The sequence below is a fragment of the Mustelus asterias genome, unplaced genomic scaffold, assembly GCF_964213995.1.
Source record: "Mustelus asterias unplaced genomic scaffold, sMusAst1.hap1.1 HAP1_SCAFFOLD_107, whole genome shotgun sequence".
Taxonomy (NCBI): Eukaryota; Metazoa; Chordata; class Chondrichthyes; order Carcharhiniformes; family Triakidae; genus Mustelus; species Mustelus asterias.
In genome coordinates, this window is record NW_027590151.1 from 838,056 (window position 1) to 854,884 (window position 16,829).

The 16,829-nt window shown below is 45.6% G+C and overlaps 2 protein-coding genes and 1 pseudogene across 2 annotated transcripts; 1 reads left to right on the top strand and 2 right to left on the bottom strand.

Moving 5' to 3' along the window:
- Positions 1–366: 366 nt before the first annotated feature.
- LOC144484430 (uncharacterized) lies at positions 367–7,249 on the bottom strand. The gene is made up of 2 exons (XM_078202963.1): positions 7,032–7,249; positions 367–1,416 (listed from the first exon to the last, which is right to left on the bottom strand). Exon 2 carries the CDS (start codon positions 1,301–1,303, stop codon positions 719–721), a length of 585 nt encoding a protein of 194 aa, XP_078059089.1. The 5' UTR covers positions 1,304–1,416; positions 7,032–7,249; the 3' UTR covers positions 367–718.
- Positions 7,250–8,624: 1,375 nt separating this feature from the next.
- On the top strand, positions 8,625–9,757 carry LOC144484443 (uncharacterized; annotated as a pseudogene).
- A 1,081-nt stretch (positions 9,758–10,838) lies between these two features.
- On the bottom strand, positions 10,839–16,647 carry LOC144484457 (uncharacterized). The gene is made up of 2 exons (XM_078202992.1): positions 16,570–16,647; positions 10,839–14,490 (listed from the first exon to the last, which is right to left on the bottom strand). Exon 2 carries the CDS (start codon positions 14,138–14,140, stop codon positions 13,370–13,372), a length of 771 nt encoding a protein of 256 aa, XP_078059118.1. The 5' UTR covers positions 14,141–14,490; positions 16,570–16,647; the 3' UTR covers positions 10,839–13,369.
- Positions 16,648–16,829: the final 182 nt, after the last annotated feature.

Sequence of the window (16,829 nt, forward strand, 5' to 3'; positions counted from 1 at the left end):
AAGGGAGGAAGCGAGAAAATGGGGAACTATAGACTACTGAGCCTAATGTAGGTAGTAGGGAAGTTGCTAGGGTCAGCATAACCAAAGTCTTATACAGCTGCAACATGTTTTCCCAATTCTTATACTCAGCGTCTCGACCGATTTAAGGCCAGCATGCGATTCGCCCTCTTGACCACTTTGTCCACCTGAGTTGCCACGTTCAGGGTACTGTGGATCTGCACACTTAAATCCCTCTGTGCGCCAACATTTCTAAGGACTCTAGCATTTACTGTATACTTTCCTTCTGCAGTAGACCTTCCAAATTACATCACCTCACGTTTGTCTGTGTTAAATTCCATCTAGTAAGAAGTCTCACAACACCAGGTTAAAGTCCAACAGGTTTATTTGGTAGCAAAAGCCATAAGCTTTCGGAGCACTGCTCCTCGAAGGATTTCAGGAAGGAAGTAGATTTGGCTCTTGGGGCTAAAGGTATCAAGGGATATGGATGAGGAGGGGTGGGGGAGAAGAGGCAGGATCAGGATATTGATTTTGATGATCAGCCATGATAATAATGAATGGTGGAGCAGGCTTGAAGGGCCGAATGGCCTATTCCTGATTCTATTTTCTATGCATGTTTCTATGTAACAGAGCTGGGGTTATTTTTCAATTCAGCAGAAATAGACTCAAATGAATGTGGTTCAGTCTGAATATGAAAAACAGCAAAATCCAATCACAATAATTACTTATGAATTCGCTGATGTGTCAGCAGAGTGGACGACTGACTGAATCCCTTCCCACACACACAGCAGATGAATGGCTTCTCTCCAGTGTGAATTCGTTGGTGTCTCAGCAGATTGGCTGAGTGAGTAAATCCCTTCCCACACTGGGAACAGACGAATGGCCTCTCCCCAGTGTGAACTCGCTGGTGTTTTGCTAGGTTGGATGACTCCTTGAATTTCTTCCCACACACAGAGCAGGTGAATGGTCTGGCCTCAGTGTGAATTCGCCGGTGTTTTGCTAGGTTGGCTGACTGACTGAATCTCTTCCCACACTGGGAGCAAGTGAACGGCCTCTCCCCAGTGTGAACTCGCTTGTGTAATGCTAGGTTGAATGACTGATTGAATCCCTTCCCGCACACACAGCAGCTGAATGGTCTCTCCTTAGTGTGAATCCTTTGGTGTATACGCAAGCTGGATGACTGAATGAATCCCCTCCCGCATCGGGAGCAGGTGAATGGCCTCTCCCCAGTGTGACAGCATCGATGAGTTTCCAGCTGCGATGGGTATTTGAATCCCTTCCCACAGTCCTCACATTGCCATGCCATCTCCTTGTTGTGACTGTAATTATGTTCCGAAAGGCTGGATGATTGGTTGAAGTCTTGTCCACACACACAACACGTGTACAGTTTCTCTCCACTGTGGATGGCGCTGTTTTCTTCTATATTCAAAACACAATGATATTCAGGTTACAATAACTTGGCCGACTCCATCAGGTTCTGATACCACGTTTGGTTTGCGTTTCCCCACTGCAAATCCTCCTCTTCTAAATCAAACTGATTTAAAACAGCAAAAAGGGAGTGAGAGAGAACCCACAAAAACACAAAGGCAAGTTGTGAAATTGAGCTGAATGAATCTGGTATTTTGTGGGACCGGAGTGAGGAAAAGGTAAACATAAAAGCTGCTGAATTGTCATAAAAACCCAACTGAGTCACTAAGGTCCTTCAGGGAAGGGTATGTGCCACCTGGTCTGGGTCTACACAAGAATCTGGGCACTGTGTGAGGTGACAGAGAGAAGTGGGAGAGGCAGTGGCGAAGAAAAGGGATTTCAAACATCTATAACTCGACGGGAACTTTGACAGAATCTCCCAAACTCTCAATCTCCATCACCTATAAGGACCAAGGTAGCAGGTAGATGTGAACACCATCACCTCCAAGTTCGCTTTTAACTCACACACCATCCTGACTTGTCTGACATCCAGTACTAAAAGAACAGAAAATTCTTCCATATAAATACTGGGAAGACTGAACCCATTGAGTTCAGTTCCCACTACAAATTCCACTCTCTCACCACCAAATCTACCCCTCTTCCTAGCAACTGTCTTGGGGTGAAATATTTCACCCCAAGATGAGCTTCCAGCCACATATCATCATCATCAAGACTGCCTATTTGTGACATGAAACTCAGGAGAATGAGGATATAGAGGGAGAATGGAACTGACTGAATTGCTCTGCAGAGAGTTGCCATGGATTTGAGTTGCCAAATGGATTCCTTCTATGCTGTAATTTTGCATGACTGTAACACTACATACTCTACCTCTCCTTTCCTTTTCTATGTACAGTATGCTTTGCCTGTGTAGCACGCAAAAAACAATACTTTTCATTATACACTAATCCAAGAATAGAATCCCTATAGAATCGGGAAGACAATCCCCTGGGGCGGTTCCCCTCCATAATAGGTTTTCGGTGCTGGAGGCTACAGTTGAGGAGGAATCAACTGAGCATAGAGAGCAGATCTCTGGGGGTGAGCCGAGTGAGAAAGCTCAGGTGGTTAGGGGCTGTAAAAGACTGGGCCTTGTGATTGGGGACTCCACAATTAAGGGGACAGATGGGAGGGTCGGAACTAAAGGTAGGGACTCAGGGTTGGTGTGTTGCCTACCAGGGGCTGGGGTCCGGGATGTGTCTGACAGGGTATTCAGGACTCTTAGGGGGGAGGGAGATAAACCACAAGTTATTGTACATGTGGGGACACACGACATAGGGAGGATAGGGGAAGGGGTTATTAGGCAGGGATTTATGGAGTTGGGGTGGAAACTAAAGGCCAAGACTGACAGAGTGGTTATCTCTGGACTCTTGCCTGTACCACGGGATAGTTTAGAGAGGAATAGGGAGAGGGAAGGTTTGAATTCATGGCTGAGGGGATGGTGCAGGAGGGAGGGGTTCAGGTACTTAAGCAATTGGGGCTCGTACTGGGGAAGGTGTGACCTCTATGAGAAGGATGGTCTACACCTTAATCAGAAGGGGACCAATATCCTGGGGGGTAAATTTGCTAAGGCCATGCAGGGAGGTTTAAACTGATTCGGGGGGGGGGAGGGATCCTGAGTAGTGGGGCTGAAAGTGAGGGATGCATGGATGGGGACTGCAATGCACGGCATTGCAGAGGTGGGGTGGAGCAGGGTTTGAAATGTGTATACTTCAATGCCAGGAGTATTCGCAATAAAGTGGGTGAACTTGCAGCGTGGATCAGTACCTGGGACTTCGATGTTGTGGCTATTTCAGAGACATGGATAGAGCAGGGGCAGGAATGGATGCTGCAGGTCCCGGGGTTCAAATGTTTTAGTCGAAGTAGGGAAGGAGGTAGAAGAGGGGGAGGGGTAGCATTATTGGTCAGAGATTGTATCACAGTGTCAGAGAGGAGGTTTGATGAGGACTTATCTGTTGAGGTAGTATGGGCGGAGATTAGAAATAGGAGAGGAGAGGTCACCCTGTTGGGAGTCTTTTATAGACCTCCTAAAAGTTCTAGAGAGGTTGAGGAAAGGATTGCGGAGTCAATCCTGCTTAGGAGTGAAAGTAATAGGGCAATTGTTATGGGGGATTTTAACTTGACTCATATTGACTGGAATTGTTATAGCTCTAGCTCGTTAGAGGGGTCAGTTTTTGTTCAAAGCGTGCAGGAAGGTTTTTTGACTCAGTATGTAGACAGGCCAACTAGAGGTGAGGCTATATTGGATCTGGTGCTGGGAAATGAGCCAGACCAGGTGCTAGACTTGGAAGTTGGTGTGCATTTTGGTGATAGTGACCACAATTCGGTTACGTTCACCTTAGTGATGGAAAGGGATAGGCATGAACCTCGGGCCAGTGGTTTTAGCTGGGGGAAGGGTAATTATGAGGCTATTAGGAGAGAATTAGGAAACATAGGTTGGACTAGGAGATTACAGGGACTGGGAACGTCCGACATGTGGAGTTTTTTCAAGGAGCAGCTACTGCGAGTCTGTGATAGGTATGTCCCTGTCAGGCAAGGAGGAATTGGTAGGGCTAGGGAACCGTGGTGCACCAAAAAAGTTTCTTTGTTGGTTAAAAAGAAAAAGGAGGCTTATGTTCGGATGAGACGTGAGCACTCGGGTAGTGCACTAGAAAGCTTTAGATTGGCTAAGAGGGAGTTGAAGAGCGAGCTTAGAAGGGCTAAAAGGGGACATGAGAAGACTTTGGCGGATAGGGTTAAAGAGAATCCTAAGGCGTTCTATAGGTATGTCAAGAACAGAAGGTTGGTTAGGGCAAGTTTAGGGCCAGTTATAGATGGCAGAGGGAAGTTATGTGTGGAACCGGAGGAGATTGGTGAAGCATTGAACCAATATTTCTCTTCGGTGTTCACGCAAGGGGACATGAATATAGCTGAGGAGGACACTGGGTTGCAGGGGAGTAGAATAGACAGTATTACAGTTGATAAGGAGGATGTGCAGGATATTCTGGAGGGTCTGAAAATAGATAAATCCCCTGGTCCGGATGGGATTTATCCAAGGATTCTCTGGGAGGCAAGAGAAGTGATTGCAGAGCCTCTGGCTCTGATCTTCAGGTCGTCGTTGGCCTCTGGTATAGTACCAGAAGATTGGAGGTTAGCGAATGTTGTCCCATTGTTTAAGAAGGGGAACAGAGACTTCCCCGGGAATTATAGACCGGTGAGTCTCACTTCTGTTGTCGGCAAGATGTTGGAAAAAATTATAAGGGATAGGATTTATAGTTATTTGGAGAGTGATGAATTGATAGGTGATAGTCAGCATGGTTTTGTGGCAGGTAGGTCGTGCCTTACTAACCTTATTGAGTTTTTTGAGAAAGTGACCAAGGAGGTGGATGGGGGCAAGGCAGTGGACGTGGTATATATGGATTTTAGTAAGGCGTTTGATAAGGTTCACCATGGTAGGCTTCTGCAGAAAATGCAGATGTATGGGATTGGGGGTGATCTAGGAAATTGGATCAGGAATTGGCTAGCGGATAGGAAACAGAGGGTGGTGGTTGATAGTAAATATTCATCATGGAGTGCGGTTACAAGTGGTGTACCTCAGGGATCTGTTTTGGGGCCACTGCTGTTTGTAATATTTATTAATGATCTGGATGAGGGTATAGTTGGGTGGATTAGCAAATTTGCTGATGACACCAAAGTCGGTGGTGTGGTAGACAGTGAGGAAGGGTGTCGTAGTTTGCAGGAAGACTTAGACAGGTTGCAAAGTTGGGCCGAGAGGTGGCGGATGGAGTTTAATGCGGAGAAATGTGAGGTAATTCACTTTGGTAGGAATAACAGATGTGTTGAGTATAGGGCTAACGGGAGGACTTTGAATAGTGTGGAGGAGCAGAGGGATCTAGGTGTATGTGTGCATAGATCCCTGAAAGTTGGGAATCAAGTAGATAAGGTTGTTAGGAAGGCATATGGTGTCTTGGCGTTTATTGGTAGGGGGATTGAATTTAGGAGTCGTAGCGTTATGTTGCAACTGTACACAACTCTGGTGCGGCCGCACTTGGAGTACTGTGTGCAGTTCTGGTCCCCACATTACAGGAAGGATGTGGAGGCTTTGGAGAGGGTGCAGAGGAGGTTTACCAGGATGTTGCCTGGTATGGAGGGGAGATCCTATGAGGAGAGGCTGAGGGATTTGGGATTGTTTTCGCTGGAAAGGCGGCGGCTAAGAGGGGATCTTATTGAAACATATAAGATGATTAGAGGTTTAGATAGGGTGGATAGTGATAGCCTTTTTCCTCTGATGGAGAAATCCAGCACGAGGGGGCATGGCTTTAAATTGAGGGGGGGTAGTTATAGAACCGATGTCAGGGGTAGGTTCTTTACCCAGAGGGTGGTGAGGGATTGGAATGCCCTGCCAGCATCAGTTGTAAATGCGCCTAGTTTGGGGGCGTTTAAGAGATCTGTAGATAGGTTCATGGACGAAAAGAAATTGGTTTAGGTTGGAGGGTCACAGTTTTTTTTTTAACTGGTCGGTGCAACATCGTGGGCCGAAGGGCCTGTTCTGCGCTGTAATGTTCTATGTTCTATGTTCTACAGTGCAGAAGGAGGCCATTCGGCCACCGAGTCTGTACCAACCACAATCCCACCCAGGCCCTATTCCCACAACCCCACACATTTACCCTGCTAATCCCCCGACACTATGGTCAATTTATTATGGTCAATCACCCTAACCCACACATCTTTGGAACCAAAAGAGAAAATGCTGGAAAATCTCGGCAGGTCTGGCAGCATCTGTAAGGAGAGAAAAGAGCTGACATTTCGAGCCCAGATGACACTTTGTCAAAGCTAAAAAGCATAGAAAGTGGGAGATATTTATACGCAGGGTGAGGGAATGAAAGATGAGTCATAGCCACAGAAACTCCTTTGCTTCCCCTTTCCCTAAATATTACCTCTCTCCCACCCATTCTTCCCCCCCGTCCCCCCACATCTTCATCTGTCACAGCTTACCCTCTGATTTCAGCTTCTCTGCCATTAGGCCAGTCACACCCTTTATTCTCTCTATGGACTGCCATTAGCAGCCTTTTCCCCTGGTTTCTGTGGCTACGACTCATCTTTCAGTCCCTCACCCTGCAGCATAAATATCTCCCACTTTCTATGCCTTTTAGCTTTGACAAAGGGTCATCTGGACTCGAACCGTCAGCTCTTTTCTCTCCTTACAGATGCTGCCAGACCTGTTGAGATGTTCCAGCATTTTCTCTTTTGGTTTCAGATTCCAGCATCTGCAGTAATTAGCTTTTATCCGCACATTTTTGGACAAGGGATAATAATAAATCGAATCAAATAGGTAACATTGACAAAGTGCTATATATTCCAAGACAAGAAATAGGGAATCATAAATAACATAGTATATAACATACAACTACGTTAAACATATCTCTGTCCCATACTAATTTACTGTTCATTTAAATATTAGCCCTCTCCTGGGAAACTCCCCCTTTAATTGTGAACATTGGGTAAGAGGCTATCCTATTATCCAGATAAATAAATCTGTCAAACTTAGGGAGTTAAAGGTTGTCTATGTCTTTGCGAGAGAAAGAAAAAGATACCTGGGCCTAGTCCTGCTCCTAATTCCGGTGTCCGTCTGTAACCCTTCCAGAGTGTGCAGCCTCCCTGGATTCACTTCATTCCCTTCAGTTGCTGCAAGTCCCCAATTTCCCCCAGAATGAGAAAAGAAATGGAAAGAGGGAAACATTGATTTCCTCCCAGATGTTGGCCCAGAGGAGGAAGTTTCCCTCTGAAGCTCGTTGGCCAACTTCCGCGTTGTGATGTCACAATGGAGCCCTGTCTGAAGCAGCCAATAGGAATCAATCTGCTCCACGGTGACGTCCTGATGTTCCAGTGCGCAGGCTCGGAAGCTGTCGCCTCTCCACCCCCTCCCCCCGGATAGGCATCAATTGATGCCCCTCCTCCGGGTTCTGGCCAATCGGGAAAAAGATACCTTTTGGTTTCAGATTCCAGCATCTGCAGTAATTAGCTTTTATCCGCACATTTTTGGACAAGGGATAATAATAAATCGAATCAAATAGGTAACATTGACAAAGTGCTATATATTCCAAGACAATTTATTGCAGTAAAAGTCTGAAATGAATGAAACCTTATTCTTTGGTTTATTCCATTGGGATTGTCTGGGAATTGTTTATTTGAAGATTATCAGTCTCTACGGAGATCATAACAGAGGTATTTCTAGTTTTGTTATTGTACATGTTAGATGTATTATTTTTGGTGCTGCAGTAAAGTACATTTATTTTTTATTTCTATTCTTGGAATATAGTAATATAGTTGTGTTATATATTTCCAGTCAGTGAGACATTGCAGCACAAAAAGAGTCCATTTGGCAACTCGAGTCCATGTCAACTCTCCATAGAACAATCCAGTGGGTCCCATTCCCCCTCTGTATCACTGTCCTACAGGTTTATTTCTTTTGAATGACCAACATCATTTGAAATCATGGGTTCTCTCTGCTTCCACCATCCGCATGTGGGGTGAATTCCAGTTTATGACCACTTGAAGTCCAAACAAACATTCAACACATATTCCCTACCTCTCTATAATAAAGTAATATAGCACTTTTACACAAATGATAGTCCAGTTCTATATGAATATAAGGGATATATTGGTGAACAGCTTGCCTGAAGATTGTCAGGTCTTTGTGTCCTGGAGCATGAACCAGCAGCTTCAGCAGAATCGGGAGGGTGAAGATTCGGTGCAGAATGTGTGGGACAGAAATTTACAACTTTTCAGGAATAAAAGAATAGAAAATAGTTTAATTGAATCGAGAATTGTCCATCCTGAATTTATTTTCTATGTGCACGGTGTTGACTTTTGTAAACTTCTTTCACAGGATATTAGAAGGGGAGGATTTACAGGACAGAAATATCAAAACAAAACATTACGTTCAGATCTGACAGTCACTCGATTAATCACAACGTGAATATCATTGGCCTTTGACTCTAGAAGGAGAATTGTTTGGGTTTGTTTCTGTCTGTGGGAAAAGATTGAACATTAGTGTGACTGGAAAAGCACTGAGAAGTACAAACCTGAGTGTGTGTTCAGGTTACACAGCCTGAAAAGCATTGCCCCATTTACATTGAGAGGGAGTGTACATCTGTTCTCAGTGAGGACGAGGCTTCATCTGATTGTCAAACCTGGAGGGACAGGCGGCCTCCCGCATCAGGGAGAAACAGTGGAAATGTGGGGACTGCGGAAAAAGATTCAAAGCACCGTGTGAGCTGGAGATTCATCGACGCAGTCACACTGGGGAGAAGCCATTCACCTGCCCTGATTGTGGGAAGGGATTCTCTCAGTTATCCAACCTGCTGACACATCAGAAAATTCACACTGGGGAGAGGGCATTCACCTGCTCTGAATGTGGGAAGGGTTTCGCTGATTCATCTCGTCTTCTGACACACGGACGCATTCACACGGGGGAGAGGCCTTTCACCTGCATTGAGTGTGGGAAGGGGTTCGGAGATTCATCCAGCCTCCGGAGACACAAGCGAGTTCACACTGGGGAGAGGTCATTCCCTTGCTCAGTGTGTGGGAAGGGATTCAGTGATTCCTCTGCTCTGCAGAAGCACCAGAGAGTTCACACTGGGCAGAGGCCATACACCTGCTCTGACTGTGGGAGGGGATTCACTCGGTCATCTCACCTGCTGATACATCAGCGAGTCCACACCGGGGAGAGGCCGTTCACCTGCACCGTGTGTGGGAAGGGATTCAGTGCATCATCTACCCTGCAGAACCACCAGGCAGTTCACACTGGGGAGAGGTCATTCACCTGCTCCGTGTGTGGGAAGGGATTCACTCAGTTATCAACCTTGCTGCGACACCAGGCAGTTCACACTGGAGAGAGGCCATTCCCCTGCTCTGTGTGTGGGAAGGGATTTACTAGGTCCACTAGTCTGCTGACATACCAGCGAATTCACTCTGGAGAGAGACCATTCAGTTGCACTGAGTGTGGGAAGGGATTCACTGATTCCTCCTGCCTCTGGAAACACCGGCGAGTTCACACCGGGGAGAGGCCATTCACCTGCTGTGTGTGTGGGAAAGGATTCACTGAGTCGTCCAGTCTGCACGCACACCGTCGAGTTCACACTGGGGAGAAGCCTTTCACCTGCTCTGAATGTGGGAAGGGATTTGCTGATCCTTCCAGCCTGCGGAAACACAAGCAAGTTCACACGGAGGAGAGAGGCTGTTCACCTGCTCTGAGTGTAGGAAAGGATTCACTGAGTCATCCAACCTGCTGAGACATTATGGCAGTCACACCGATTAGAGACCTTTTAAATACTCTGCCTGTGGGCGTTAATTGTATAATTTGGGGTTAAATATATACAAGCAGTGGACATTGATTAGATGTTTACATGAGCACATATAGACACTTACTGACAGAGCATGGAATGGTATTAGGAGTTATATACCAGTAATGTTTCACTCTGTGAATAAATCTATACCAAGTAAAGATTGGAACCAGTTTCCTCCTTCACCATAAAACGGTCAGGATTATAACGTGGTGACAGAGAATGTTTAAAAATACATGAAGTTTCCAATCTGAATGTTTTAGAAGGAATAATGATAGCTTTGATAAAAATCAAAGGGAAAGATGCAAATTATCTTAAAACTACACAGACAATTTGTTCACACTTTTTGCCAAAGATTAAAAGTCCTGCTTCAAGATGCAGGAGCAGTTGATGAAGAGTATACGAGACTCATACAAGAGACGAGTGCAAAGTGTACAATGTATAAAAGTTATCGGAGGATGCCATCACATCCCAACAGTGAACCTTCCCTTGGCCCTTGGGGCTGGAGCTGTGGCACCAGCTCAGTTTCTGAATGAGGATTTTTGAGACGTGTGTGAAAACATGAACATTCTGGTCAGGAACACGGCAGCTGAAAGTCCTTTCAGTGATGGACTCTGTGAAAGGAATCACACGGTGATCGATGAAATGCTGCAGGAAATCTCAGCTGATCAGCCAAACTGCAAGTTGACAACTGCACCGGCCTGGACGATTCATGTAAAGAATTCACTTCAGGTGGTTGGAGAGTATAATCCCTGTTAATTGGTCTGTGGGAAAAATTCCAAATGACCCTCTGTGCTGGGGATAGTCCTCCTGATTTAGAAGGGATGACAATTAGTACAATTTTTATTCATTTATTGTCTGATTGTTTCACTGGTGCTCGAGCTAAGAAATTATTGTAGATCCTTGATGAGGGGTGTCTTATAGTGTAATACTTTGTACAAAATAAAGACCATCATGTTTTTATTTTTCAAATTGTTTTGAAATATTGAGTGTTGTTATAATTCGGGTCGAGAACATTAACGTTCAGTGAGAAATCCAAACACCCATCACAAGATTCCAGGTTTTTAAACAAAATCAAACTTTACTGAATATAAACAGAATATTAAAAACCAGCTCGATGAATCATATTTTGTAAAGATTTATGCTGTAAACTCAGTTCTGACTCAAAACATGAACTCTGTTTTCACTCTCTACAGATGCTGCCAGACCTGCTGAGATTTTGCAGCATTTTTCCTTTTTTGTACTTTTTAAACCCTTACTCCTGGACAAGAATGCCCTTATACTTAATATCTTGAATGTACATTCACTTCTGTTCCTGGGACAAATCCCAAAGGTATGTCAAAGCTCCCAGAATTAACTTTAATTCTCCTCAGTATTCCAGCTCTTCTCCAGGCTCCAAGATTTCATGAGGATCCTTCTATTAGCTTTCGGCTAAACAACTCTCCAACTTTCCTTTGTGATTTCAAAATTGACTCAAAACATGGACTTCTCAATCCAAGCATGGGCTTTACTGCCTTCTTGCTGAGAGATTGATACAATAGGAACACCCATGGTTCCTAATGACCTCCTCGGCTCCCGGTCCCACAGCTGGTTCACAGCTCCCGCTCCCACAGCTGGTTCACAGCTCCCGCTCCCACAGCTGGTTCACAGCTCCCGCTCCCACAGCTGGTTCACAGCTCCCGGTCCCACAGCTCCCAAGCTAACTGCAGACTGCCTGCTTTCTGTGAAAAACATCAAGAAATCCAACCCACACCATCCTGAATCACTTATCCTCATGGTACCAGACCAGGAGGGATGTCCAAAAGATGTTTAAATTAATTAACTTTTAGTTTCAGAACCAAACCTTTTTTCTTGAGGTCTGCGTGAAGAATTCCCCTCTCGAACAAAGACAGGAAAAACAGTTGTCAGACCCAATGTCTCCAGCTAAAAGAGCCCAGCTGCCGTGTTACACTTGTTCTTACCCTTCGAGCTTTGACTTCTCAAACCAATATGGGCCACACCTTGTGACTGCAAATTCCCTCAGGGTGTTTTTATCAGATTCTGAAACCAGGTTTTCCAGTTGTTACATTTTTTTAAAAATCCAAAATTAATATTTCTGAAACACATGAATTATTAAACTAGATCTTCACAACATATTCCCAGGAAGAAATGAAAATGTATCACTCTATAATATCCCAATTAGAATATTACAATGTAAAGCATACTGTATATCTTAACAACAGTCATGATCTAATCGAATTGTGGAGCCGGCTCAAAGGGCCAAATGGCCTCCTCCTGTTCCTAAATCCACTGTTTTCCTCTGTTGATCTATCTTATAACCTGCAATAGACATAATAATCCCTCCATTGTCCACTTCACAGTCACAAGTCCAGCTTGGTGACAGCACACTGCTGGGTTCCATGTCCAGGAATCTCACTCCACTGAAGATGGAAAATATTATTGCTTGTAGTGTTTTCTGAAAGTTTTCTTCTTTCAATAATTATAGTAATTTTTACTAATTATAGTTTCTTCTGCAAGAGGACAGTCCTCATTGCTGTTCAGTTGTGGATTTCCAATTCTGAAAACAGTCTGTTCAGAGTTCACATTTTGAACTTCACTTTCTTCCATGTTTGTAGCTCCTCCATTGTTTAAATCCAGAGAGAATATTCCAGTCAATTCCACATTAAACTGTCTTCTTCTTGCTCTGTTGTAGCTGCAGCTTCATTTTTAACTCCACTTCCCAGACTCAAACATTCTGGATTCTCTTTTGGAGAGAGCAAGTTCAAAGCGGCTTCTTTCTGTTCCTTCATTGGACAAAATCTTCTTTAGCCACTTTAAGAATGTTGTTAAAATGCTTTTTATGTTAAGCAAAAAGGTCTGATATTCTTGTTTGGAGCATTTTGGATCTTGGACTTCAGAAATCGGGGAATTGAGAACAGAAGCAGGGAATTTATTCTGATAGTTTCTAAAGCTCTGGTGAGGCCACAACAGAATACTGAGCCCAGTTCTGGTCACCACACTTTAGGAAGGATGTGAGGGTCCTTGAGAGAATCGAGAGGAGATTTACCCCACAATGGTTCCAGAGATGAGGAAGATGACGCGAATGTGGAACTTGCTACCAGTGAGTGGTTGAGGTGAATAACATGAATACATTGAAGAGGAAGCTAAATACATAAATGAGGGAGAAAGGAATAGAAGGATATGCTGATGGGGGGAGATGAAGAGGGGGGTGGGTGGAGGCTCATGTGGAGCATAAATATTGACACAGACCAATTGAGCCGACTGGCCTGGCCCTGTGCTGTAGACTCACTGGAACAGAGACAAATGTATTTATTTTAGATTTACCTCGTGTTTGTGGATCATCACAGTAAAATGTGCACTCCCAAATTCAAACAGCATCGACCCACTGGCAGCAAAGCCATGAGGTTGGTCAGTCCAGCAGAAAGAAACCCTCCGACCCTCTCACTTCAGCAACTGTCAGAATGAACATGGTTCAGTCCTGGATGTGATCAACAGCAGCAAGAACAGCAGAATCCAACTCCTGTAATCACTTGTGAATTCGCTGGTGTCTTAGCAGGTGAGACGACCGTTTAAATCTATTCCCACAGTCAGAGCAGCTGAACGGCCTCTCCCCAGTGAGAACTCGCTGGTGTGTGAGCAGATTGGAGATCTGAGTAAATCCCTTCCCGCACACAGAGCAGGTGAATGGCCTCTCCCCAGTATGAACTCGCTGGTGTGCCAACAGGGTGGATGAATGACTGAAACCCTTCCCGCACACAGGGTGACTCCCCAGTGTGAACTCGCTGGTGTATTAGCAGTTGGGATGATGTTCTAAATCTCTTCACGCAGTAAGAGCAGCTGAACGGTCTGTCCTCAGTGTGAATGCGCTGGTGGCCCATCAGAGTCTGAGAGCTTTTGAAGCTACGCTCACAGTCAGAGCATTTAAACGGTCTCTCATTCGTGTGGGTGACACGGTGTGTCTGCAGGGTGGATGAATGACTGAATCCTTTCCCACACACACAGCAGGTGAACGGCCTCTCCCCAGAGTGAACTCGCTGGTGCCTCCACAGGGTGGAACGATCACTGAATCCTTTCCCACAGTCTGAGCAGGCGAAAGGTCTCTCCCCGGTGTGAACTCGCTGGTACGTCAGCAGGCTGGATAACTGAGTGAATTCTTTCTCACACACAGAGCAGGTGAACGGCCTCTCCCCAGAGTGAACTCGCTGGTGTCTCAGCAGGGTGGTTGATATACTGAATCCCTTCCTACACACGGAGCAGGTGAACGGCCTCTCCCCAGTATGAACTCGTCGATGTGTGTCCAGTGCAGATGGGCACTGGAATCCCTTCCCACAGTCCCCACACTTCCATGGTCTCTCCATGGTGCCAGTGTCCTTTCGATAATCAGTCGATTCCACATCCAAGTACAGAACACATGTACAGTTTCTCCTCGCTGTGAATGGGGTGACGTTTTTCAGGCTGTGTTACTGGTTGAAGCTCTTTCCACAGTCAGTTCACTGGAACACTCTCACTCAGGTGTGTGGGGTCTCCATTCTTGTCCAGTCACACTGATGTTTGAAATCTTTTCCCACAGACAGAACAAACAAACATTTCTTCTCATACATTCAAATGGCAATTATATTCAGGTCCTGATGAATCCAGTGACTTTGTAACATCTTGTTGTGACGTTTGGTGTGAGATTTCAGTCTGTACATTCTCTCCTTCTAATATCCTGTTTATAGAAGTTATCAGTGTAAGTATAGAACTGAAATTCAAAACAGACCATTCTAGTTTCCATGGAATATTCTTTGTTTTCTCATTCCCTAAAGTTGTAAATCTCCATCCCACACACTCTCCCCCCATTGTCATACTGCTGTACCTCATACACACCCTCCCAATTCTCCTGAAGGTGCTGATTCAGGCTGATTGACAGACCCATGCTCCTGTCCAGTACAAAGAGACCTGAAAATCTTCATGCAGGCGGCTACCCAATGTCCACATTACTAAACATATCATTGATCAGCAATAGAAAGGAGATGTGAGGACCAATTTTATTCATGAATGGTCACGACCTGACCTCACTGCTTCTGTGCATGGTGGAATCAGAAATGATCAATGATTTGAAAAATAAATCAGATAGGTGTGAAGGAATTAAAAAGGGAACAGAGTTATGGAGGGGAAATGGGACTGAGTGGATTGATGTACAGAGAGTCAGCATGGACTTCTTCCAACTATCACTGGAATATATACAAAATTTCAGGCAATGTAGTGGAAGGCACGCCCTGTCTACATCAACGGTGACAAAGTGGAAATGGTTGAGAGCTCAAGTTTCTCGGTGTTCAGATCACAACAACCTGTCCTGGTCCCTCGAAACTGCTGCTTAAGTTAAGAAAGCCCACCAACGCCTCGACTTTCTCAGGAGGCTAAGGAAATTCGACATGCCAACATGTCAGCTACGACTCTCACCAATTTTTACAGGGACACCACAAAAAGCATCCCATCCAGCTGTATCACAGCTTGGTATTGCTGCTGCTCTGACCAAGAGCGCAAGAAGCTACAAGGGGTGTGAATGTGGCCCAGTCCATCACGCAAATCAGCCTCTTATCCATTGACACTGTCTACATTTCCTATTGCCTCAGAAAAGCAGCCAGCATAATCAAGGACCCCACGTATCCTGGACATTCTCTTTTCTCTCTTCTTCCGTCGGGAAAAAGATACAAAAGTCTGAGGTCACACACCAACTGACTCAAGAACAGCTTCTTCCCTGCTGCCACCAGACTTTTACAAACAAAGAACAAAGAAAATTACAGCACAGGAACAGGCCCTTCGACCTTTCAAGCCTGCACCGACCATGCTGCCCGACTGAACTAAAACCCCCGACCCTTCCGGGAACCATATCCCTCCATTCCCATCCTATTCATGTATTTGTCAAGATGCCCCTTAAAAGTCACTGTCATATCTGCTTCCACTATCTCCCCCGGCAGCAAGTTCCAGGCACCCACCACCCTCTGTGTAAAAAACCTGCCTCATACATCTCCATTAAACCTTGCCCCTCACACATTAAACTTGTGTCCCCTAGTAAGTGACTCTTCCATCCTGGGAAAAACTTTCTGATATCCACTCTGTCCATGCGGCATGGTAGCATAGTGGTTAGCACCACTGCTTCACAGCTCCAGGGACCCGGGTTCGATTCCCGGCTTTGGTTACTGTCTGTGTGGAGTTTGCACATTCTCCTCGTGTCTGCGTGGGTTTCCTCCCACAGTCCAAAGATGTGCAGGTTAGGTTGATTGGCCGTGCTAAAATTGCCCCTTAGTGTCCCAAGATGCGTAGGTTAGAGGGATTAATGGGTAAATATGTAGGGATGTGGGGGTAGGGCCTGGGTGGGATTGTGGTTGATGCAGACTCGATGGGCCAAATGGCCTCTTTCTGCACTGTTGGGTTTCTATGATTCTGCGCCCCTCATAATCTTGTAGACTTCTGTCAGGTCGCCCCCTCAACCTCCATCGTTCCAGTGAGAACAAACCAAGTTTCTCCAACCTCTCCTCATAACTAGTGCCCTCCATACCAGGCAACATCCTGGTAAATCTTTTCTGTACCCTCTCCAAAGCCTCCTCCTTTTGAATGGACCTACCTCATATTAAGCTGATCTTTCTCTTCACCCTTTCTGTAACTGTCACACTATATTCTGCACTCTCTCCTTTCCTACTCCCCTATGTACTCTATGAACAGTATGCTTTGTCTGTACACCGCGCAAGAAACAATACTTTTCACTGTATCCCAGTACATGTGACAATAATAAATCAAATCAAACCCATTGCTGCATGTCCTTCCTGAAGCCACATTTGTCCAGTGGGACCTGGCCCCGGGAGAAAGCGCTGCAGCTGCCGTTGTGTTGGGTGTTGAGGCGGTGCCGCTAGTTCCTTATTGGGGGTGTTGAAGCCTCCACTGGGTGTGTGGAGCCTCCCCTCCCACCCACTGCCCCTAACGCTGCCTCCGCTTATCCGCCTCCTTCCCGCCTGAAGATCAGACAAACAAGCGCCTGTCCCTGGACATGAGCCGCACTGCGCATGC

Coding starts and splice junctions, on each gene's coding strand:
- LOC144484430 (XM_078202963.1), bottom strand. CDS start 1,303: ATGGCATGGCAATGTGAGGACTGTGGGAAGGGATTCAAATACCCATCG.
- LOC144484457 (XM_078202992.1), bottom strand. CDS start 14,140: ATGGAGAGACCATGGAAGTGTGGGGACTGTGGGAAGGGATTCCAGTGC.